This window comes from Mytilus californianus, unplaced genomic scaffold (genome assembly GCF_021869535.1).
Source record: "Mytilus californianus isolate M0D057914Y unplaced genomic scaffold, xbMytCali1.0.p SCAF_11, whole genome shotgun sequence".
Classification (NCBI taxonomy): Eukaryota; Metazoa; Mollusca; class Bivalvia; order Mytilida; family Mytilidae; genus Mytilus; species Mytilus californianus.
Window position 1 is genome coordinate 46,584,974 of NW_026262593.1, and position 27,114 is coordinate 46,612,087.

A 27,114-nucleotide genomic window follows, 5' to 3' on the forward strand; every position below is an offset into this window, starting at 1 on the left:
ATCCTGCTCCACATATGGCACCCGTCGCGTTGCTCATGTAAGTACAAACCCAGTGATAAGTCTAATTTGGTAGGTCACATTCGGGAAAAAGGAGGATGGGGTGGTGGTTACGACGATCCGTCGTCATCTGTGAAACAGATATTTCGTAACGGTGAACCAACTTGTGATGGCGTCCGCAAAATTTCGAAGGGATGATTTAAACTTCATCACTTTGTTTAATAGCTTCTTTGTGAGCAGAAACCCTCTACCAAGGAAATCATGATAGGAAAGGCAAGCCCTGAAATATGTCGTATCAACAAGGAGATATATACTCCATATGCATGTGCTGCTGTAATGTTGCTATATAGAAATGGAAAGTTCACAATTCGGAAACTGAAATCATCTCTTTTGTCGTAAAATTAAGTTTCCAGCCGACCCTCATGGTCAATTTCTAGATGTAAGTCAAGATATGAGGCTAAATTTGAATTTTAATGAGTGATATTTCTGATTTCTAAAGGTAAACCAAGTAATACATTTAATTTAAGAAATATGTTTGCATTTCCGTCAATGGGAGATTCTTTACTGAATTTATCTCAGCCTATAGTATTTCTTCATGAATGGAACTACAACCAGTTACTAGATTGTGGCTGATTTAATATCGCTTAAACATGCAATTTAATTCATGGTATACACAAGTAGCAACTACGTACAACTATTGGGTCACAAATATGATATTCTATAAACACGGACCGACAGAGATAAATGTAGTGGTATAACTGACATTAGACACAACTTAAATAATATTTAGCACTGTAAATGGCGCTTAATCATAGAAGAAAAAAAAAACTAGATAATTAAATAATCAACGGAGATTATTAAGCAACACTATATGAAAGGCAATGCATGATAAAGGACACAAATTAAAAAAATCACCATTTTTTGTAAACTCAGAGTGATTGTAAAGCAGTGCTGTACGGAGACGTGTCTATTGTTCAAGACTAGTATGTTGTTGTTTTGTTTCGTTGCTGTCGCATTAATGTATATACTTCATATTTATTTTTTAATCCAGAATTCTTTAATAACAAACTTTACAACATTTTCTTATGCATATGTCAAAACGATTCCTGGAATTTCATATTATTTCACCGACGAATAGATTGTTAAATGCTGTATAAGTTGCTGTCGTTATTAATTAACTGTCAAAGTACCAGTTACGTTACTATATTAGTTGCAATTTTTTGGTCACAAATATAATACTCGCTGTGTTGAAGACTCATTGGTGGCCTTGGGCTGTTTTCTGCATTTTGGTCGGGTTGTTGTTTCTTTGACACATTTCCCGTTTCCATTCTCAATTTAATCACAAATAATATTAACCATTGTAAATCTTGCATTTTTCATATAAACAATTTTACTTTACTTTATTATGATCAATGGAAATAATTTATCAACAATACATGAAAGACAAGGTATGATAGAAAACTAAAAATAAATAAAACATCTAATGACAAAAATAAAAGACAAATTACGAAACAGTTAAATAATTAACGCCACAAAAGCTTACGGATAGAAACTATCGTAGTCGTGTATTCAGATTTAATAAAAATATGTTAACGATCATGCCGTATAAATAATTGTGAAGTGCATATTAATAATAAATAAAACATCTAATGACAAAAATAAAAGACAAATTACGAAACAATTAAATGTTTAACGCCACAAAAGCTTGCGGATAGAAACTATCGTAGTCGTGTATACAAATTTAATAAAAATATGTAAACGATCATGCCGGATAAATAATTGTGAAGTGCATATTTATAATAAATAAAACATCTAATGACAAAAATGACAAAAATAAAAGACAACTCACGAAACAATTAAATGTTTAACGCCACAAAAGCTTGCGGATAGAAACTATCGTAGTCGTGTATTTAGAATTAATAAAAATATGTAAACGATCATGTCGTATAAATATTTGTGAAATGCATATTAATAATAAATAAAGCATCTAATGACAAAAATAAAAGACAAATCACGAACCAATTAAATGTTTAACGCCACAAAAGCTTGCGGATAGAAACTATCGTAGTCGTGTATTCAGATTTAATGAAAATATGTAAACGATCATTCCGTATAAATATTTGTGAAGTGCATATTAATAATAAAAAAAACATCTAATGACAAACATAAAAGACAAATCACGAAACAATTAAATGTTTAACGCCACAAAAGCTTGCGGATAGAAACTATCGTGGTCGTGTATTCAGATGTAATAAAAATATGTAAACGATCATGCCGTATAAATATTTGTGAAGTGCATAATAGACTTATATCAACACTCGATCATGAATATTCAAAGTTAAAATTAAAACAGAAGGCACGCTTAGGTCACCTTTTTGATCTTTGAATTCGATTAATAAAAAATATCTTATCTTACACGCTTTATGATATTCACAAGACTTTAGTCCCTCATATATCAGTAATTTATAATTTTTAATTTTGTCTAACAAATTTGTGTAAGTGGTTAAATAAATTCTTCTCTCATTTGACGAAAAACTGAAAAAAACCCAGATATTAGATAGCGAGTTCTTATGATTGCGATACTCACCCAGTCGCATTACTCGCGTTAATGAAAAACCTCGCAATAATTTCTGAAGTTACAGTTTATTCAATTTTGCAAAAACAACTATGTGTAACATGCTTATTGTTGGTCAGTTATATCACTGAATCTCAGCACTAAATTGTCAAAATTTTATCCTCTTATTCCTTTATCAATATAATAAACAATTGACGACATGTATTTTCAAATATTAATACCTAATGTTGACTGTTAATTTCAAATCTTCATGTTAAAATATCACAACGCTTTATAATCAACACACTTGCACGTATCACGAACGTGTTTGATTATATTCTTCTTGGTGTTTATAGAAGCTGTCAGTAAATACTGTAACCATATATTCATCACCAACTGAATAACATTTTCCCTTCCATAAGCATAGTGCGTTGTATATTCTGTCCTTTACTCTTTTCTGCTCATATCCACTGGTTATTTCTGCTATGATTTGATCTGCCTTGGAGCTTTGCCTAGATTTAACTAAATAATAAAAAGCCGTTGTCGACATATGTGAATACTCTTTTTTGTGGTGGTTTACAAAACATTATAACATAGAAAACGTAAATAACAACCACACGCCACACTAAGTGAGGAAGCTCGTATAATTATACCGCAAATCATTGAAAGTATACAGGTCATCCAACAAAACAAGCTTTTTTTCTGTTTTCTTAAAAAAATTAATATATTCAAAGTTTTGATGAGTGTAGGCCTTATTTTTTGATTCAAGGTAGCTGACAAGAAACAAAGCGTCACCAACCGACATGACTGATCAATATTTAGACGTATCTTTTCAAAAATGTGTACTTGTTTATGTCTTTGTTGTTTGATGTAAAGTGGCTATATTATACCGACTGACTCCAAACAAGTTTATACTTTTGAGCGGTTGCATTTGCATCACTGATTCTTATTTAAGTTGTTTAGGAAGATATTGGGTTTGTAGAATTCGTTCAGATGACAAGACAAATATATTTGATGTTTATCCATCTTTCATAAGGATTTTGGTCCTTCTTTCTGTCGCACAAATTTTGCATTATATATGTAGGACTCAAATCTATAGCGGGTTCAAAAACTATGGCAGATTCCTAATCTATGGCAATTGTGACGTTACAAACGTCAAACAAATCAAATCTATGGCAGATTTTTGTTTTCTCCAAATCTATGGCAGATCTTGAAATTGCGTAATTTTCCGGGAAAAAAGTAACATATAACGCCACAATTAAATAGCCTTATTTGAATTTTCAGTTCAGTATTTTTGTGATTTTACTTTTTACATCGTCGCCGCCGCAAACAATGGCGAAACCCATAAACTTGAACACCAATCCAGATGAAGGTATTTCCCTCTACAACAATTTGCGGATTGTTAAAAAGAAGATGTGACCTATTATCCGGAAGAGAGTGCTGTACCGGCCGAATCCCGATATGAATTAGCGCACCGCTGTTTTCACTACCGGATATTTTAGGAAAAGAGTTACATGCATAGTAAATATTTTACCGTCTACGGCTGAAAAAGTTTATAAGGTGAAAGATAAAACTACTGGATACCAATTTGATTTAAATCGTCATCAAATAAAAAAGATGTACTAAGGATGAAATAAATATTATGTATACCGGTACACTTACATAATGGAGAAGACTTCATAAGTATGATTTACTTGTGTCTAATCAATTTTGCTTTAATTCAGCAAATAAAATATGTTTAAACTTTAAATTAAATATTGTGTGAAAACTCAAACTGTTCATTTTTTTTTATTTAAAAAAAAACTGCCTTCTTGTTTGTTAAGGAACTCACTTGTTGGTTTAATGAATGGGTTAAAAACAGGTACCGTGCACAGATTAGAAAATGCTTATTTTACGTGGCACATCATTTCAACTTTGAAGTCTGTTTTATGTATTTGAAGTCTGTATTAAGGTATATGAATTCATCATTTACGAAATTTTTTGGTTGCCATCAGGATTTGGTTGATTATTATGGAATGTTTATTTCACATATGTTTATAGACATTTCCACTTCTTTAAGACAAGTCATTGATCGTATATGTTCTGCATTGTTTTCCATTTGCACAAATCTGCCATAGATTTGGAAACAACAAAAATCCGCCATAGATTAGGAAATGACAAAACTAGCCATAGATTAGGATTAAAGAAACTGCCATAGAATTGTGATGGCATGTCGTCATATTTACCATAGATTTGGAAACTGCTATAGATCTGGAACCCACCATAGATTTGAGTCCTACATATACAAAATGTACAAGCGTGAAATACTACCAGTATTTTTTTATAACTGAATACCACCATATTAAATCTTTTATAGACACTGTTCATTGAAATGTTTTAAACTAACATATTTAAAGTATTAATAACAACTTAATGTGTACGATTCATACTCACTGCATAATATCCTAATAAAGTGTTCCCAATGGTAAATTATCTCAGGTTTTGATGTGCACTCATGAAAAAGTCCTGTCCAATTATATTCACCTTCTGTTGAATTAAAGAACAATTGATTCGTTTAATGCATTTATACCATGCATACATTGAAATATTTATACGAATCTAATTGTATTAAGTAATAATACAATATATCCAATATGATATAATAGAACTATATATAATCGAAGCTTTGCCTTCCCTTGTACATTTAGAAACAAACAAATAAATGAAAATATATAGGAAAATGTATTTACCTTCAGTTGATCTGTAGGCTTGTATCCAGTCATTTTCATTCAATGTAATATCGTCGTCTATAGGTCTTCAATTACAAGATACAAACGTGTTATTTTCTAATATTTTACGTTTTACAATTTGGAAAATTGAAGTGATTGTTGATTTATTCAACAATGACGTCTGTACAAAAATTTATCATAACCGTTAAACTCTGCTCAAGTGTCTCTACCGATGACGAATTTCCAATATCATTAATAACTTTTTAACGTTGAAAATCTAAACGTCATATTACTGGTATCACAACCCCTATCTCCCACCCCCCCCCAAAAAAAAAAACACGAACATAAAAAAAAACACTCAACAAAAATTAAAAATGTTCTGGACCTTATGTTGATAAGTGTGTGTGTTTGTGACAATGCTTACCCATCGACGTAAGTCGAACTAGTACGCTCTGGATTTGTTTCTTTTTTAATTCTTCTTTTCCGAAAAATCCGTACAAACCAGAGGACAGTTAAAACAACGCATATTCCACCAATAATTGAACATGTTGTCAAAATGACGATTTCAGCGTCATTGTCTGTATTTATAAAAACTCCGTCATTTGCACTTTCTGAAAACAAAAGTAACACATTATGTAGCCTATTTTGTGAAAGATATAATTCGAAGCACCTGTTTGCAACTCCTTGTAAATTGTGTTCCGCTCTAATCTATAGAGACGAATAATCGAGATTAACACTCCCTACTAATTTCAAAATTTTTGTTTGCTTTAAAATCAGTACAATGTATTGTATAATTAAAATGTGTTATTCTACCTAGTAATCGTGATTGGTTGGTGGGTTTTTATCCATCCCCTCGGAAACACACACACAAACACACTTGGTATCTCAAACGTTTGTTTGGTGTTCTGCTTCTCACCTTAGATTGCTAAACCAACAGACTGCATTCATATTTACCTTCTATTTTGGAGCATACTGCGTCATGAGTTGTATTACAAGGGGAGATAAGATGGGTGCCATTCCGACAATCAACTGAGCACAATCTACAAGCTACGGTAGACGACGATTCTTTGAAATAACCTCTCCGACATTCCTGACAAACGGTGTCTGTAAAATGGGAAGCTGAAAGGGAATTTCCAAAAATGTGTTACTATGATAACATCAATATTTACAACTTAATTGAAAACTCGATTCATCAGAATCGTGACAAAGAAGCTTGGCTTTTTTGTATTTACATCTGAAATATCATACCTTTCTTTAGTACGAAAACACATTTCGCCCCTAATTGAATTATTATTACTGACGATTAAAAGTTCTAAGTATTATCCTTTACAGTTAGAAGTTTAGAAACCACAATTGTAATGAACAAGTCGTGTAAAGAAATAAGGCAAACGATGTGTAATATATCATGACACAAATTTCCTACTCCTTACACACAATTTACAATATGTAATCATGTGATTCCCTTTTTTTAGTCAGTTTCAACTTTACCTTGTTAAAAGCATGAATGTTTGTTTCATCGTTACTCACTTTAGTGATATGTTGCACTGGTAACATTATTTAGGTAAAATATTTGCAGTTGAAATGGATTCTTTCTTTACATTTGAAGGTGAGATGTTCTCTTTATTTTGATTCCCGAGGTAAAACATACATTTAGTAATTATTCTAAAAAGTTCAGCCTTAAACGAAAGAGGTGTTATGTCATTACGAAAGAAGACGATTAGTCAAAAGGACAAAATTGGATATATATTTATAGTTCGCGCTCAAAGCAAAGACGGGCGTGTCTGGGTATCACTGTCAACTTTAGAAGTACAATACGAAAAATGCTTGTTGTCATTTTGATTAATACTCCTGTATTTTCATGAGGATAAGTTTAAGGTCGAAATACATGCAAAACTCCTTAATATTTTGGCTGAGGAAAAACGACACACACGAGTTTTTATAAAGGGGTGAACATTAATCTATCATTTTAAAGTACATTCTTCTCCAGAGAAGTCACTTCATAAAAATTTTGTTACCCCTCACTATGGAAAAAACTGGATCCGCAACTAAGTAATTCTATATACACACAGACATAAAGTCAGGACAACATTAACTGATATGCTTCAATTTATTTGTAATTTCACAGCAAACTTCTGTAGGCCGCCTTAGTTACCTGCATTGGTTTGTGTCGAGCATGCATGTGGTTGATTTAGACCCAAGGTTGTATCGATATAAATATATATTTCATAAATAAACACTGATGTCAATGCGGTACTTGTATAAGCAACAAGCGACCACATGATATTTTTTGTTCCTAAATATTTATCCAATTGTAATTTTGTACGTGCGGGTCGCTTTAATCTATAGTGGATTAATGATAAATATTTTATCATTGTTGCAATTTATGTTATACCAAAGTGTGATAATCTAACATATCAATCGAACATGTCATAAAAATTGAAATTAATCCTAAAATGTATGTTTATATTATATTTTGGAGAAAGATAAATCAGACCAATATTAAGTTTTAATGATATTAGTGAAAACGGTCCGTATTCCTCCGACATAATAAAATGACCGATACTGTTCAAACACTGGTTGATAACTAACTGTGTACTGTTATTAATACAAAAACTTGTTTTAACAGATATGTAAACTGAATAATGCCTTTCAAAGGTGTTGTCTAGAAAATGTCAATTACTTTAAACATCTTGAAATCGATATGAATCGATTTATTTGTCATATCAATTGTGTACAAAGACGAGTGACATTAACACTTTACTTGTTATTACTGATCGTTGCTCCCTATTTTTGGTATTTGGCGAATTAGTAACTGTTACAGTTTAGTTGCTTTGTTGATAAATCAAAATATATTGAATTGTTCAAGATGTAAGGAGATGACACCGTTGAAATGGTTCCTTTTATTAGTTATAATCTAACTACTGTATTTTTATTACCAAATTATCACTTTTTGTGTTTGTGTACCATTTTAATATATTTACAATCGTAAAATAACAGTAAAATTTCTAATCAAATAGTTAAATACACTATCTTTATAAGCATAACATTAGCAGCTAGTCCCAAGCCCTTGTGAAGCACAAGATCAATACAATTGAAAAAGTCAAAATAACGTTAGTTCAGGCATATCCATGATTCATTCCTTATACGTTAATAACTGATTTGATTAAAAAAACTGATAATACAGTTAGCACGTTAGCCTAATATGTCGGTAAACTCAATTATTTGCATAAGCTACTCCAGATAAGTTTCCTAATTATGATAAAAAAATAATTGCTTTCCGTGTGTTATTCTGATGGTCCTGGTAGAAATAGAGAATATTTGTTCATCGTTATACATATAATCATGAACTTTGGATAGTTGCCTCCCTTTTCTATAATCTACATGACTTGTTTTATGTTATTGCAATGAAACCCTGCCTTTAATTAAAACACGGATAGTCTCACCTTACATACACGTATATTAGTCTCAATATAGGATATTTTGAATATAAAATTAACGATGGGCTGCATAGTTATGAAATATAATTTATGAAGTTTATTGATAAATATGTAATATTGAATTTTCTCAGAGTTTAAGTCCTATATGATATCAAGTTGTTATCGTACAGAAATCACAATCTGAACCTTAAATTGATAAAGAAGAACGTGATGATGGAAAATGTGTGTTTGATTAATTTGCTAATAAATTTAAAGTTTTGGATATTCTTTCACCATAACATTTTATCATTATAAATAAGGCCTCTGGATTTACATTGTTTATCACATGTAATGGACTTTACGGACGGCCATCAGGTTTCTTGACCCAAATTGTTTTAAAATTAATTTTCTACACTACATTTACCTAAACCTTTATAAGAAATTATACTTACCTCATGATTTCGCTGCAGCAAGAGATATGAGTTTTAATTTATTGCAAAGCAGTAAAACGAGTGAAGTTAATATGCCATTCTAATGACTATTTAGAAAATTACGACATTGCTGCTTCTATTGTTCCGATTGTAACATCTCATCTTTAACTGTATTACTTATTATTTATTTACAGTCGAAAGTCTAAATACATTTATCTTATAAGCTGTCAGTATGTGATTTCCATTTTAGAAATAAAGGACTAATGTATGAACAGCGTGATACTACAGCATGTTCACACAGGAACGTTGAACAAGCGTATAATGTTCACATAGTGTAGTCCTTGATGTTTTGGTTTTACACTTTTTCTTTAATATTGCACGAGTTATACACAATATTTTCTGCCATACTACTTAAGACTTGCTATAATACATGAAAAAAATTGTAAAAAAAAAATTACACTCGACGCCGCAAGATCATTGCATAGTTAATGACAGGTGTTTTCAAGATGACGTCAGGGAACAACGTTCACATCCAAGTCATAAGAAAAACAAATAGATTCTACACATACAGTTTTCCTTCCGTTATGTCCTTGTGTAGCGTTGTGATCTTGTGTATATGCTAATTTTTACAACAGTAAATCACCGATGTTCAAATCTAATAAATCAATTAAGAAAAAAAATCGAGGTAAAAAATAATACCTGATGAAATCGCATGAACTCTAAAGGGAGCGAGACAATGTAATCGTATATTGCTTTGTATGCATCCACGATATGCGTATCCACACCCAATCAAAATGTCACAATCGGAAAAAGTACACATTTTAAATTATACGACTTTCCGGGTTTCTTAAGCTGTGGTCACACCTTTCCAGATAGCTCGAACGGACGCCGAACGGATGAAAAAAAGTTTTCCGTTGACAAAATTTTTATCCGTTGGGATTCCGTTGGTGTACTGACCAAATAAAACAGGACGCGTAACGAATGACCAACGGACACACACAGGATATGCAACGTACGAGAAACGGAAACGTACCGGAAAGAACGAATGTCGAACGTACATCCAACGGACGAGTACCGCATAAAACGGACACCTAACGGAAGCGTACCGGATAAAACGGATGAACAAGATAAGCGGAAAATTAAAGGCGGCAATAATAATACTCGGTCATGAGTTGGTCATATACACCAAAAATGCGTCGTCTTTCAGGACTAAGCCATGATCTTGTCCACAATCTCCTTTGTCTTCTCCTTTCGACAGGTAGTAGGTTTATATTTGCCATATTGTTTAAGTTCAGTCTAGCCTGAATAAGACCTGCTTGATAGTGAAGACGTGCTCTTACTCCAAGATCCATCACGAATAATAAACATATATGACACTCAAGAAATCTGACATACCAATAATTGGCATTTCTGACGCGACATTTTCAATTGGCATTTATCCGTTTTACATTCGGTACGTATCCGTTTTATCAGTTATCCTTCTGTTTATGTCCGTTTCACATCCGTTCATCATCCGTTTTATCCGTTATACGTCCGGTAGAAGTCCGTTGGTGAATTGGTCTACCGGACCTCCAACGGATGTATAACGGACAAGTAACGGATACAAAACGGAAACGGAACGCGAGTACCGTAAAAAACGGACACCTACCGGACGTTCAACGGACACTTCATCCGTTGGACGTCCGTTCAAAGTTTTGAACATGCTCAAAATTTTCCATCGAACAGAACGGACGTCGACGGATAAAACGGACGCTGAACGGACATGAAACGGATATGGACAGACGTCTAACGGATAAGAACGGACGTCTAACAGACATGAACGGATTGAAAAAAAGTTATCCGTTCGACGTCCGTTCGCGCTATCCGGAAAGATGTGACCGGAACTTTAAGATCTAAGACTGCGAAAAAGGGTCCCGAATCAGTTGAGACACAGACATATCGTACCGGCCAATCAATTCGTAATGGTTACAATTAAATTTATGTAGTACCAATTTTAGTCGTTCTTCCTTATAACTCTGTTGGAACATTTTTATTGCGAGAAGCACACTCCTGCTAATCAAATCCGTATAGTGCTTTTTATAAATAGCCGTGTCCATCCCAGCAAAATAAACAATATTTATTCAGATAAATATCGTTAGGTGATGATTTATCTGAATAAGTATTATTTAAACTAACTAAACTAAATAGCTGTCCATAAACCAATCCCAGCTAAACATACTAATAACTTTGTCCATAGGTGAACCATATTTTGTGTTCGTAAATAATTTCTCTTTACAGACTTGTAAAGCCTAGCTGTGTATACTATATACATATATTTTGTAATTATTTCTACATATTCTATTGGTACTTGATTTGACTTTTCATAAGTAATATAGTTAGAAAGTTTTGTATGGATGACAACTGAAAATAAATTTGTTTACTGCTCTGCATTTGAAGGTCAATAAGCATATATTAGGTGCTACACACTCGGAGGATTTAAAGATTTTCGTTTGGTACATGTATATTGAGTCAAAATGAGGTTTAACTTGAAGTAAATCAAGTTAAATCACAGATTCAATCTTTAACCTTAAAGTTGAATTTGATTTCAATTTGCATTGAGTGACAGTGTATTATGACAGAAATGTGTAACTAAGAGTTAAATATAAATTAAAATCACAGTAAACAGCTTAATGTGTGGAATAACGTTGACTTTAATTTGTAGTAAATCATGGTTTACAGATATTGTTAAATTTAAAAAATACTGGACAGTAAATTAGGTTTCGATTCATGAACTTTCTGTGTCCAGTAAACTATTCATACACTACTTTTAAACATTCAGTTTACGTAAACTATACACTACAAGTAAAGACATACACCCGGAAATTACGAGTAATTTTCAAGTAGTTTAATGATACCTTAAATAAGTACTTTCATGCAGTGTTGTAAACCTGTTATCGAAGACTATCGATGAAAACATAGTACAATCAAAGGATCGCATTGTTTATTCACCGCAACCTTAACAATAAAATAGTGAAAAGAAACACATATTTTGTTCTATAAAGTATATATACCTGGATGAATTACTTCATAACCTGGATCACAAACAGAAATGGTCTTGCACATCCACTCGTTGGCACTACCATACACCTTTTTTAAATAATATCCGTCTTGGCATGCGCATTTTGTATTTGTGACAGCTGTACAGTCCATTAACGTTCTGGCTAACTGATAATTTTTCACTATATTCTCACATACAGAACACTGTTCACATCGGTGGGCTATGTTCAAAGTCGATTGAAATGATCCTGACGAGCACGGTAAACATTTTGCATCTGACAAATTATCCTAAAAATATATCAAACTTTTCTCTACTTTAAATACAAAGATTTGGAATTGCATTGGAAATGAAAGTATATACCCATAAAATGAGTAAATTTTAAGATTAACTTTCTTGTTTTCCGAGTTCTTTTTTTCTTCTTCCCAAACGGGGAAATTCCCATTAAAAGTTATTGATACAAATCTATTCCGACTTATAAAAATAAATCTTGTTATTATTAAGTTAATATTGAATAACTGAATTCCAAAAATCTTTACATATAATGATCTCATCACAAGATACATTGTTTTGCCGTTCACGGTCAAAATATCACCTTCAGGAACAGGACACAGTTGGTAAAATTACAGAATAGACGACTATCATGGTATCCAAACATCTAAAATTGCGAAAACATGGCGATAGTGAGTTTAAACACAGACATATCGTATTGGTCAACTGATGGTGACCGTAAAACGTATGTATGTGGATTTCAGTCGTTTTACTCGTAACTCTGTTTGAGCAGATTTTGCGTATGGAGCTAATCCCTGCTCATGATGTCTGTATAGTGTGAGCGTTACGTTTGAAATGAGACATGTAAACGCCGTAAGGTGAAACAGATGCTGTGTCACTGCTTAGAAATGGGAAAAGGTATACGACAAGGTTTATCTATGCCTGATTGTAAAAACTTAATTGTTCCGACTAATTCAAAATTGTATAAACAGACAATTCCCAAAACAGAATGGTTCATTGATACCTGATGTCAATACAGAAAAATGCTTACCGACGCCATTGAACCCTTGTCATAGAATACTAATGTTATACTGCAGATAAACAAATTAATTCATTTCATATTGATATGACTATAATTCAAAAGCAACAAAAATGAGAAGAAATGTCCAGTCATCTTACTGAATTAAGAAATTTAATTCAAGAACGACCTAATATAAAATACTCGTTCATATCATTTAAATGAGTGTCATATATTTTTAGTTAAATATAAAACATGTATTTAAATTACGCAGATAATATGTGTTTTGATATATTCCGTAAAATACTGAAATGTCATGAATTAGAAGTTGCTTCTTTCGTTACATTGATTAAAAATACATTGAAGAATGTATTTTTAGTGATAAAATAAATGAGTTATCATATAAACATTTTTGTTGTACCTATGGAAATCTACCTTCAATGACATAATAATATGAAACGAATATAAAATAACAAATGGATAATTACAATGTGCTATGAAATACCCAAAATGTCCTACATGCACAACGTTATTATTGTTTTTCTATCCCAATGGTGTCTAGCTTACTTGTCTTACATGTACTAACTTACTTTACAATCAGCAATCCAGTATGTTCCTGGGCTACACCTATTGCAGAATTTGTTGTCCGCTGAATAATAATATTCTGTTACTAAATGTCTAGCTTCAGTTGAAACAAAATGGACAATGAACCATGTCAACTTGAAGACTACATGTAGTGTTAACATGTTATATCAGACAAACATTGGTTAATGCAAATAAATTAATAAGCATGTTCTCTCAAACACAATCATCATGGAAATAACCCTTTCTTAAAATAGATGCAGGACTGTGCATGCGCATTTGAAACGGGTGCGGTAAATATTGATTGTAAACATAGATACGTCTATATATATATATATACATATATATAAACGTAGTGCATGCAGTACACATATGTGAATTGTATGGAATTTATATTTCAGTATCACGTGTTCCCAGAGACGTGTGCAGGGCATGTCGTATTCATAATCTGTCAATGCAAACAATTATCCCTTCATTTGATTTAAAGAAAGTTACAAACAATTTAGATAATGTATTAAATACCTATCACTTGAATAAGGATTGATCATCTCAACACAATAACCTCTGCGATTTACCAAGGTTTGAGATATTTAATTTACGTAGTATGTTATCTGATTATCGAGATAAGTGTCATCAATTCTTTAACGTTTAACAGGTGGTTAGATATGTTTAAATATTTTTCGTTAAATGAATTCTATAAGTTCACACTGACAAAGCATTTTTTGTATATACAATTTTTCTTTTTTGTTATATCATTATGTACAAACACACTTGTTTAAACAGATTTCTATTATTGAATTATCAAGCGAGTCCTGAACATACTGAAGCAATTAACGGGATAGGTGTGACTCTATATTCAATTTCAATGTTACCTGACTGATCTATCTATTAATAAAATAACATTATATGTATATACAAGTGGAATATTAATGCAGTTTATGTAGATACATTTTACGGCAAAACGTTATCACTTACGTTCGTCCTAGACGGGATATCAACAACCCAGTAGCCATCACGTGAACGTAGGTGCTGACATAAGATATCAGTAATGCAATCATTTTCTATAAACTCTCATAGTTTATTAAATGTTACAATAATTAAAAACAGTGAAGTTTTTCTACCGTAGACATAGCAACATTTTGCTCATATGTGTTTATTTTTGTTTCGTTTAAACGCCGTTCAGCGTCGTTAACGATTGGCCGTTAAACAGTTTTGATTCAACGCTACAGCTTATTGTCATGTAGAAGAACAAACGTTGCAGGTCTGGTATCGTGGGTGAAATTTAGAACCTATGGGCCGATTCCACTGCTGAAAAATGCTTCGTCCCTGAGGGTATCACTAGTCCATGAGTCCTCACTTCTCTACTGACATGAAATATCATTGTTCCGATCAATCTGTTAATATATATTTTTCAATCGTTCAAAACAATAAGGTTTTGTACCACATGCATAGACAGTCTTAGAAAGATTTGAACAATTGGTTTGGAATTTTTGGTTTTCAGAGCTCTTCATAGTCGTTTTTTTTAATTTATCTTTGAAGAGTTTTTGTCGATGCGCCACTGATGACTTTTATGAACACACATGTGATATCCTTGATGAATTATACTACATTGGCGCGAACATTCAACGGTTGTGTTATAGGTATTGGAAATCAGGTTATACTAGGTATTTCTAGTATAAGAATTAAAAAAATACTGTCCTCATTTTTCATAACTTTAACTTTTTAAAGTCATATGCAACTTTCAATTTAAAAAAAAAATTGAATATGTTTTATATACTTGAATTGTTTTACGAGAAAACAAGTGTACGCGAACTTTATTGTGAATATCCTTTACAATATTGAAAACTTCATAAATGTACTGCTATTGAATTATTGTCTTTCTGAACACATATTCGCCGATATTTTTCCCGTATGCAGTGACCTTAACCACGAGACCTCTCGTTAGAACTTCGGCCGCCTCACAGCACAAGTGTGCGGGGGAAAACTGTACTTGAAGAATGTAAACCAACGTGCACTGGAAGGTAAATAGTAATAACTGGTTCTAAAAGAACACATTTAATACAACACATCATTTAACAACTGGTGAGGAAAGGTTTAATTAACAAATGGGAACGCATGGAAAATATGCAACATATATATCATAGCTGTATCACTTTACTTAGTTGTCGCGAGCTCCACGTGCTCTGTGTTGATTATTTTTCAATGTCACCAACCGGTAAAACTTTGCAAAAACTCAAAAGTTAACTAGCTTGCGATCAACAATGACTGAATGAAATATTATTTGTTGATAATACTTTATAGACGCGTAATGAATATAAAAAAAAACGTGCATGTAGGACTTAGTTTAGTGTTTATGCATGCATTGGTTAAATATTTCGATAACATTAAGATACTAAGAAATTCGTTTCAAATGACTTTAACTGGTAAAAGTACATAGCATACTAAATTATATATTTTATTTCACAAAAAGGAATAAGTAAACAACAAACAGCCTTGGAAACATACAGATTTGATAGAATACAATAATTATAAGAATTGGAAACTAATATACAAGATTTTTCTATTAAATTTCACCAATATAGTAAAACGCAGGTAACTTGTCTGATGGTAACCACGGGAATATATATTTCACAAGCAGAAATAATTAAACAGTGGTAGTAAATAACGAGCAAATAATTTCCGTGTGGATAACGGTTAATGGTAACCATCATTTGGTATGATCGTGACTATATCGTTAGAGAACAAACTTAAACGTTTTCCAGAGTAAAAATAAAATGCCTAAGGAAGCTGCAACATAGTTACACGTGTCGTTGTGGGTACTGTTGCATTGAAAGATGCCCCGATCTACTTTTGTTGAAGATTTCCTAATTAAAAAATTCATCCAATACACAAGGCTTTGATGTATACTTTTTATACACTGGAGTCTACATACGTGGAAACAAGGGGGTAAACACACCAAAACAATACATTATCACCTTCCGTTTAACTTTTTTGTTTCGAGTGTCTTTTGTAGACGAAACGCTCGGCTGGCATACGATTTTTAAGTCTGGTATCTATGAGTTTATTTATATGGCTCCACTGAAATATATATATTTTTAACTGCTATTTAAAAGAGAAAGACATTTCTCGAATATATAATTTATGTTAATGTTTTTCCATACTCACATTATTTAGAATTTATTTAGAGTAATTAACAGTAAAGTAGCTAAAACATTTTATTGTCGAAAAGAATTCTAAACTATGACGAAGTTGATACATTTATGTCAAATACAAAAACTTAAATAATATACACGAATATATATATATCATATTTCTTACAAATTTATCATATCCGAAATAAAAAGTCTAATTCAAATTTATCTATAGTTGAATACCATTCAAAAGCTTCGTGAATGTAACAACGGTAAAAGTATCTGAATAAAAGCTTACAATTCCAAAAAGAATCAAACTAGTAAATAAAGGCAACAGTAGAATACCGCTGTTCGAAATTCATAAATCGATTGAGAAAAAAAAACGAATCCGGGTTACAAAAAAAAAACTAAGGGAAACACATTAAATGTAAGAGGAGAACTACGACACAACAGAAACACAACATTAAAATGTAACACACACAGAAACGAACTATAATATAACAATGGCCATTTTCCTGACTTGGTAAGGACATTTTAAGAAAAAATGGTGGGTTGAACCTGGTTTAAAATTGTTAAGAATCAAACTAGTTTAAATATTTGATAAAACAGTATTGTTATGAGATTGTAATTATTATGATTATTTATCTTGGGCCTATTTTGTTTTATGTGTCCTTATAATATGTTTACATAATTGGGTTGTGACCTATTTATAGTTGTTTACAAAATTATGTTATAATTATGCAGTTTAGAAATCACTGGAGCAATCGTAGATACTGATGGAATGATTAGAACTTTCTATTTGACTTGCATAATATTTCCAGAATGATCATAGTCTACGATGCGTGATTTAAACTTCACAATGTTCTGAAAGTTTCTCTTCTACAGTTTTCTAGAAGTTTCCGTGGTATATATACAGACACCAAAGTTAGATATATACAGACATATACAGAAACATACAAGTATTCTAAGAAGATATCTGGAGTTGTTGGATTGACACTTTTATGTACGTCAACAACATCATACTAGTTTGTGAACTTATTGGACAAATAAATATTTCGTTGGTTTCCGTTACAGTTAAGAGAAGAAATCCGGCAAAAAAAGACTATAGTATAGGAAATTCAGATATTTAACAGTTTAGTTGACATTTCTATTTGTATTTGGTTTCCTGTAAAATTTTATTATTGATTTTTGTCTTTTGTTGGCTACAATTTAAAGGTGATTTCTGGCCGTAAATGTATAACAAAATAGGGGGAGGGTTGCGATCTCTAAAAACTAAGTCAGGAATTTCGTCAGTAGTCATCGGTGTCATGTCTTTTTTATATTTAAAGAAGTGGACATTTATGGCCGATGTTTGATTGTTTCTGTTAAATTATAAGGTTTTATAGATGATGGACGATTAGGAGCTCGAATTTTTGTGTGGATACGTGTTTTTTATTACTTTTGTTCATAATGATTGTATATTTTGCAATGACTAACATTTGATTGATGTCTAACAAGTATGCGTAATGAGTCGAATTTCATATTTATTATTGTCCATTGCTTATGAGCAATAATTGCATCAACAACATGTTCCATTTGATTGAGTATGAAAACAACTCATGTGGAATATACTTTATTTTGGGTTTTTATCCGAATGAAACAAATAACAACATACATCATTAAGGTAACATGCAGTTTTCAACACAGTATCTATAATACTTGTACATTTTGGCAAGTTCTACATAGACCAAAGTCTAAAAGGTTGTAAATAAATTAAACAGAAACTAATGAAATATCTGTCAGAAACTCCAAATTTTCAATAAAACAAAAATAGCAACTAAACATAAAGATATGTCTTCAGACAACCACTGACAAAGTTCTGGTTTTGGACAGTCATATAAATATGTGGACGTTTTTGTTTTAGATCACTCGAAAAAAGAACATGGACTATAAATCAGTACAGGAAAATCATATAACGCATAAAATAATGGTATAATAGATACAAAACAAAAATGTTTAAAAAAAATCAGCACTATATATTGTATCATTGACTGATTGCAGTTTCTAAGGCAATAACAACGTACTGAACCTGCTCATATAAAATCGTGTCGTCCTCTTATATCGGCTGATGTACTAATATCGTACAACAACGTCATGAATAGTAATAAATACATGATTTTGTGGAATGCTCAGAACAAAATGTAAACAATTTGATTGCAGAAAATCATCAGACAACCATTAATACTGCAGTCATAGTACCCACTTCTTGTTTTTGAAAACTAACTAATTTAACAAACTAAAAATTAATTCTGAAAATTAAAACAAACATATCAACTTAACAAATAAACAAACAACCAAACACCAAATTAGCAACAAAAAACATCTCGTTAGAATAACAAAATCGTACATTTATATCTGTTACGGCTTATAAATGATGTATATATTGAAATAACATAATTATTCAATGTTATTTAAAAATTGCTTACGTTTTCGTCATTGTCTGTTTTCATTCTAGTTTGTTGATGCCACAACTATTAAATATATAATAAAACAGCAGACATCTGAAAAAAATTGCGTCAATATCCGTTTAAAATGATTTTTTTAAAAGGAGCAAAATCGACAGAAAAGGGATGAAAAACTTTATCATACATTATTGGGTATCAAATGACAACTGAAGCTTACATGTGCATTTACTTTAAGTGTATATATTTTCAGAATTGCAAAAACATAATTCTAATACCTGTAGATGTACGCTGTTTTTTTTTTTAATTTACATACAATATGCAAAACAAATAACGATTTGGAGTCTATATAGATAATTTCTCTAACAAGTAAAATGGGACACATTTTTATCCAGTTAAGTATAAAAAAATCTCCTTCTAAGAACTTAAACTCTGCTTCTTTTGATTTTAATTTCCTCTTACCGTTTACTTCTAAAAGTGATGACAATTGTGAATTAATTACAAGCTATTTGACGATGAAATATCCTATAAATACATGCTAGTGGTTATTTAGTGAAATCATTATGGATACCAGGCTTTAAGTCTAACGTAAATGTTGATTGAAATAATTTATTCATTGAATTGTCTTTTCATGAAATATAATCATAATGTAGCTGGGTCGCCATGTTTAACTGTATTAATATTTAGGAAAAGATCAAAAACAGTAAGAAAATACCAAGATGCCAAAAAAAAAATATATAAAAGGTAAAGAAAGACAAACAACACCATGGTAAATAAAGGCAAACACCTGTTATATAATACAATACATTCCAACCACGAGCGAGAAAATATACCAGGATGGTCTCAGGGTATCTTGATTGGTGAGGTACATCGATTAGTGCTATTAATTTTGAAATTTTATATGTTTTGTATAACAATAGAGTCACCATTAAAAATCACAATAACGTTGGATTATACCAAACTATAAATTATTTCCTTTACTGAAAGTGTCCAAATTTGCATTTCTGAATTAATTGCATACCATCGAAAGATTGGGTTATAAAAACGAAGTAAAATAAATTCGAACTTTTAATCATCACGAAACTGGTGTCTGTCTTTCTTCGAATTGACGTTTTTGAATGACCTTTGACACATGTGTTTTATACATAAGTCATCATTGAATATATTGTACGTAAACATTAAAGATTGACTTGATAAAAACGTTTTTTATAATTCATTTATACAGCGCATTCAGTTAAGTTAGTCTGTTCGACAATTAGCTATATACATCAATAATCCATTTATAATGGAGACGAACATATCCTATCGATGCCTTTGAATACAATTCAACTTTTGAAGCTTAATATGTTACAGGAATACACTTTTTGCTTCATTAAATTGCCACTGGACACATTTTATGCTTATTTACTGCATCACATAGAATGTTAAACATTTCCACATCGTTGTCGTTGCTGAAGCAGTGTGTCCATTTTATAAGTGCGTAATAAAGTCGTGAATGATATTGATCCTGCTCGTGTGAAACTTTGGCTTCATTTACAGCTTGCTGTCCGTTTTCCGCCTTTTCTGAAAGAGCTGTTGGAAGACATTTACAAAAATATTATAACATGTATAACATCATAAAAAGATAATAAATATGATATGGTTTTACTCGTCCAACGGTCGAATTTTGGTAATTGATTGAAATGAAAACAAGTATCGATGTAACGTAATACAAGAAGGTGTGGTATGATTTTTAATCAGACAACTTTCCATAAAAGACAAAATGTCGTAGAAGTTAACACGTATAGGTCACCGCATGACCTTGAGCACTCACGGTTTGCTTTATGTACAAAGAATAAACAAAACAAAAAACATTTATATACAGCAACACACGTTCGTTGATTACCTTTAGATCGGATACGCATAATAATGTTTTTATTTTCATATTTATTTGTGACTTGTTATATGATAGATCACTATTTTTTATATGAATAAAAGGAATGTGAAAAATTCATCAATGAGACAGGAACCCAACAAAAAACAATAATATACAGTATCTCACAAATGCAATCTCTAAGTCTGAAATAGTTTACAGTATCAATATTACACAAATGACAGTGCCGATTCATTGCAAAATAGGACTTTTTTCTATTTAAATTTTCTATATTCTAAAATGTTGTCTTATCTTTGCTATAAATATTCTTGTGTTAATCTCTACTTACTAAACAAAGTTCTAATGAAATCTTCCCAGTCAGGAAGAACGTCAATTTTATGCTGGAACAAATTGAGGAATTTCTGCCAATTTATCCTGACGTCATCTAAAGATAAATTGAATTTCAAATATTCGAAACTTGCAGGATTTTGGTTTGTAAACCATACATTCTTTAAAACAGGCAAAAGCAACGAGTCATTCCTAAGTGTTGTAAATTCAATAAATGAAAGACCAGATAATTTAGAATTGAAAAATACCTGAGCTTGCACAAATTGGATTTATCTATCTTTATTCATAAATCCAAATTGAACAAAAGTTATTATGTATGTCGATAAATTGCAAATTCAATAAGCCGTTATCACAAAGCGATCATGTGAAAATCGTTGTTTTATTTATAGTTATAGCACAGGCAAATAATTCAATTATAATCGATTATAATATATGTTTATAATTTCAATACAAATTATTTCGTAAGTGTTAACTTTCATTTCTGGGTGACCTCTATTGGCGAAAATACATAATAATATCCATTAAAATGATTGTAGCATTTTGATCGCTATACAAATGCGTAACATAAATAACGTGTTTGTGTCGTCCCTATTTACAATGATATATTCAAATCATAAATGAGATTAGTAAGAAGCAAAACTTACACGAATATTGGAAAATAACAATGTATCAACAATATGGCTTGTATACGTTTTCACTGGATGAACCAAATAATGTCACGTGTATTCCTAAACTGAAGATAGATTTGAAAAGACCGCTGGTTACTAGTGAGTTTTGTTAGATACGAATAAATATGTTCTATTTCAGGCCTTCTATAGTGTATAATAATCATGATAATAGATTGGGATTTTTTTACTTTAATTTTTTCAAGTTTTAGCCTTGCATTTCTGCAACTTATTAGGTTTTCGTCTTCTTTAAATCGTTACCTTGTAAACTATCTCTCATCAATTCATTTAACAACGGTGTCAAATTTGTCCTGAAGAAAAAAGGGAATACAGATTAGTTGAATTGATGGTATATATTTCATGTAGTGTTTTCTAAACTTGTCTTTGTATTCATACTTTCGATTTTTTGCCTTGGCGTTGTAAGTTTACCTTCAACATCTGAGTTTATATCAGTTTTGAATACCCACTTGGAATCTTTCACCTCTTTTTATACAATATAATTTCGTAGCAAAAACTAAAAAAAAAAAAATGAATGTCTTATTTCTTATTTTGCCTGTTGAATGCATAATCATCCTATCAATGTCTTTCATAAGAGTTCGAAGTACAGTCAAATTTGTATGTTATAGGATTTTTCTTTATTTTTCGATGTATCAAAAAGCAATACAAATGAACATATTTATGTTCTGTTCTAATATTAAAGAAAGAAACGATCGCAATCAAATGTAGATTTTTACCGTGTTATGTATACTAGATTTATAAGGAAGAATTAAGGATGTACACTTACCTAATCGAAACACTTCTATGACTGGCACTGTTAAAGGAGAAGAAAAAAACAACACAGTATTTTATTTCCTAATGTGAACGTAATATGATATACCATTTTCTGTCAGACTGTTGTTGTTCATAATAAATATGGAAGTACGAATAAACGAAGATGCAGAATATGGAAAATAATTCACTTAATCAATTTGGATCGTTCGCAGCCCTCTTCTGAATTTAATTTCAGCATCGGGTGCGCTCAGAATCAAATATTTAATATTGATGCTTAAGTACCTTAAAACGTGAAGAGCTGAATGACATAAAGTATGTAAAAAATTGATTATCCATTTTTGCCTGAACCTTAGGTTAAAAAAATAGTAAATGTATTAACGAAGAACATAAAAATGATTTGTTGAAAATCAGTACAGAGTCTATGACTACCGAACTGATGATATTATTGGGGACTCACATGAAGGCAATAAATGAAAGGAAATGAATCGCAGAGGTATAAGGATATACATATAACAGAAACTATCTGGTATAAAAGGGTTTTGATCTCCATTACTAACTTATTCGTAAATGATATGGTCAGAAATGGATATTGACCAAAGGCAACTTCTGACGAAGTCTTTGCTATAAGACCGTTTATTGACCTCTAAAGTACTATTTATCTTTTTACAGTTTGATTGCTGTCTCATTGACGTAATTCGCCTATCAAAAATATGTCTAAAAATTTCACTTTAAGAAATTCATAATTGTTTTGGACATAACAACTAAAATGTTACAAAGAACATGTTGTATCTACTTTATATAATAGAATGAGATGCTGACTTTAAATAATGATTTTCTGGAAACAAAATATATATATATTATGGCATTACTTTATTCTAGATATGTTAAATACATGAAAAACTGTATTTGTGTGTCCGACCGTACAAATACTTATATGATGTATCCTTAATCATAACACCTATTACAAATTTCTCTGATAAAACATATTTTCCACAAAAAATCTCTTTGCTCAAGTACTACTATTCCATACAGAATAAAACAGGTGTTTTTGGAATGTGAATAAAAGGTGTCACGGGATACACATTACTAAGACAAAGTAACAAAACAAAATAATGAAACCAAAACATACAGCAGTGATACACAAAAAATATTTAGACCAACAAACTGAAAAATGATAAGAGGATGAGGGTCATTTGACCGATCAATAAATTGTAGTACAAATCAAAATCTGAATATCTCCTACTAAGAGTTTGCCTCAAACTACACCGTGTTACGTTCATAGAGTAGCCTTATTTGTTCGTTTCTGTCTACTAACGAATTTTGTGGAATGAAATATTAGTTTTCATTTTGGTCATATTATGCTAGGTCATTCTTAAGCTAACTTATTTGTACTGCGTCCATGGTATTATTTTAAGGATACATACAGTAACATATTAGTATTTGTTCTTCTTTTCACACACATATATATACATGTAATGATGAGCATAGCAAATAGTGCTCCTCCACATCCCACAGCAATGATGCCAGTCGTACTAAATGTTATATTTATATTCACTTTAACAGGAACGCCTGAATCTGAAAAAAAAACCGATAATAAGTATAATAGGTATGCATGAGACCAGCATTAAAATTGTGTGTCTTCAATTTTCAATTTTTATGTTACAACATGGAAGTAGCATTTTCATATCGAGTACGTTCCTTATAATTGATATAATATTCAAGGTTTGAAATTCCTGTTAAATGGAAGAATTCTTGGGGACACCTTGCTACATGATTACGGCTTACATGCATTGCAGCCTTTGAAGAGTTTTCACATGCTTAGCTGAAGTTATCTCTTTTCCGTTTTACCGACGCCATCTGTCGTGTGGTTTTTTTTTTTATTTCTGTTATGATTTATTTCGGCAAACATCTTTCGTCATAAATGGATTTGGTTAACTTTGAATTTTATTTGGAACTTTCAAATTTGGAGAGGTGTTTAAATGAAAGAAGGTCCATTTTTTGTAATTGGGCAATATTTTACGGCGAGAAAAGATACATATACAAATGTATATGGTATGTTACTTAATCAACAAAGATCACTTTTCGATTTTTTTGTGTTGTTTTATGAACTAGTGTTTGACTTTTAGTCTCCATTTGATAGGCAATGATGGTCCGACTTACTAAACTCGAATTGTATTTATTTGATTGACCCATTTGGTATCGTTTTTTTTTCCATCAATCTATAAGTATTTGCCGTATGATGCTGTTTACTTATCAACAATCTTGGCTATTGAATGTTTCAAATAATACTACTGGATATTCCATTTTGGTCGTATATTCCGAACAAAAATAATTAATCTATGATCGCCTAGTTGAAGTTGTGACAATTGCCGTAATAATTGAATCGTTGTAACACATGTGATTGTTGTTTGTAAGCATGCCTTACTTTATAGAAATTAAAATAAAATAAATATTAATAAAATGTAAAAAAAGAAGCCACAAACAAACAATCCTTAATTATGAGGCCAACACAAAACCCACAGAAATTAATCTTACGTTTATTTGGCTCACATTCAATATTGTGTGTCGAGTTACATGGGTGACGAATATGAGTATGATTTGGGCATGTTCTTCCACAATCCAAACACGGATCTAAAGACTCTAATGAGCTATAGGTATAACCTTCTGTGCATTCTCTACACGTTGTGTCTTTAAAGTTTGTTCCTAAGAAAAACATTACCTTTACTGATTTTTCATACTATTTTATGTAATAGACATCGAAAAAACAAAAGTATAGTGATGATTATAATGTCAATATGAACATTGACCTTCTAGTGTTTTTTTTTCTATTCTTCTAGAACCATATTGTCGCGCTCCTTCTGGAATTCATGCGATGCCTCCAGTTTTTATTTGTTGCCCTGATTGTCTCTACCAAATAGATTTATGAGATTTGAACATCGGTAAACTGCTGTCGCAATAAGCTTAAGTTATGAATGTATATTGAATAGGAAAAAAACTATATAGCGAAATGTTTACTATTCTTACAATGCCAAAAGAAGAGAAAAAAAAAAAATCCATGCATCTTCTTCTACCATTCAATTGCCATTACTTGACTATAATTAAATCTAGTTAGTCGGACATATACAGATGCACAAACCTTATAAATCAGTTCAATTTTAACCACCAAAATTGTTAACATAAAAATGAAAATCTTCAACATTGTCAAATAAATTAAACATTGACAAATAGAAGAATCATCATCTTCATGTTATTACAAATTCTTCGCCGAGGTCATTCTTAACTCAAGTTTGCAAATTCGTTGAGTTATTGTATGTATTTAAATTATATTCTATTTTTCCAAAAGTCAACTAAAATCCAATTTTTTAAACCGCACTGAAATAAATGTTACTAAAGAAAAAGCAGTTATTCTTTATACTTTGTTCTTTCTTTTATCTTTTTTTACTAATTTTTCTCTATTCCTTAATTTGTTTGGCAATATTGTCTGTTCTGTAAAGCCTGTCCAGAAATTCTCATATTATACATTGGTATATGTTGAAATAAAATTTACATCATTACATAACAGAAAATTAGGAAGACAAAGACAGAGAAAAAGGCATTTAATAAATGTGTGCACGATTGTATTGTTGTTATTTGTTCATTCTAGGGTAGTTGAAATGTGGGTACTTAGAAAATTCCACAGATCTGTTTGAGTACATTCAATCTATGTCTCTTTCCTCTTGAAATTGTAATAACAGATGACTTATTTTTACATTGAAATAAGTATTCGCCAAAACCTGAAGACAGATTGGAAGAATTGTTCGGAATTATTTTACTAGTATAAAAAAAACAATGTAGAAAAAAAAATCTTGTTTTAGGAAGGGACAAATCATACTATTTGCAATTTTTTTTATCTGAAACGGTCATGCTTTGATTTTGTGATTGACACCATATTTGGTACGTTTGGAGGACGTATTTCTTTATACACAATACGCATTCACATAAGAACCAACTGTGGTTCTCTACTTGCTGATTTGTTATTTTATTGATTATAATGCAGAAATCATATATTAGCTTCTAAGGAAGAATGAAAAGAAGCTAGCATGATCATTTTAACTGCATTTTCCGCTATAATGATGATGTCCTCTCACTTATCTAACTGAGAGGAAGTTCAATAGACATTGTTAAATGGCACCCAA

At 31.3% G+C, this 27,114-nt stretch overlaps 1 protein-coding gene and 1 long non-coding RNA gene across 3 annotated transcripts; both read right to left on the reverse strand.

Annotated features, from left to right (window-relative positions):
- Nucleotides 1-1,362: 1,362 nt before the first annotated feature.
- LOC127720183 (tumor necrosis factor receptor superfamily member 5-like) lies at nt 1,363-13,979 on the reverse strand. Of its 2 annotated transcripts, none has more exons than XM_052226656.1 (7): nt 13,740-13,979; nt 12,157-12,430; nt 6,214-6,378; nt 5,684-5,870; nt 5,281-5,345; nt 4,985-5,077; nt 1,363-3,073 (listed from the first exon to the last, which is right to left on the reverse strand). In XM_052226656.1, the coding sequence occupies exons 1-7, from the start codon at nt 13,893-13,895 to the stop codon at nt 2,868-2,870; spliced, it is 1,146 nt and encodes a 381-aa protein (XP_052082616.1). In that variant the 5' UTR covers nt 13,896-13,979; the 3' UTR covers nt 1,363-2,867. The 2 variants fall into 2 exon arrangements, with proteins under 2 accessions (XP_052082616.1, XP_052082617.1); XM_052226657.1 differs by lacking the exon at nt 13,740-13,979 and adding an exon at nt 12,736-12,813.
- Nucleotides 13,980-17,400: 3,421 nt separating this feature from the next.
- Nucleotides 17,401-24,508, reverse strand: LOC127720196 (uncharacterized). Its single transcript, XR_007990661.1, has 4 exons — nt 22,953-24,508; nt 22,430-22,479; nt 21,505-21,600; nt 17,401-20,875 (listed from the first exon to the last, which is right to left on the reverse strand). It is a non-coding gene; the product is annotated as an uncharacterized LOC127720196 (long non-coding RNA).
- Between the last annotated feature and the right edge of the window lie 2,606 nt (nt 24,509-27,114).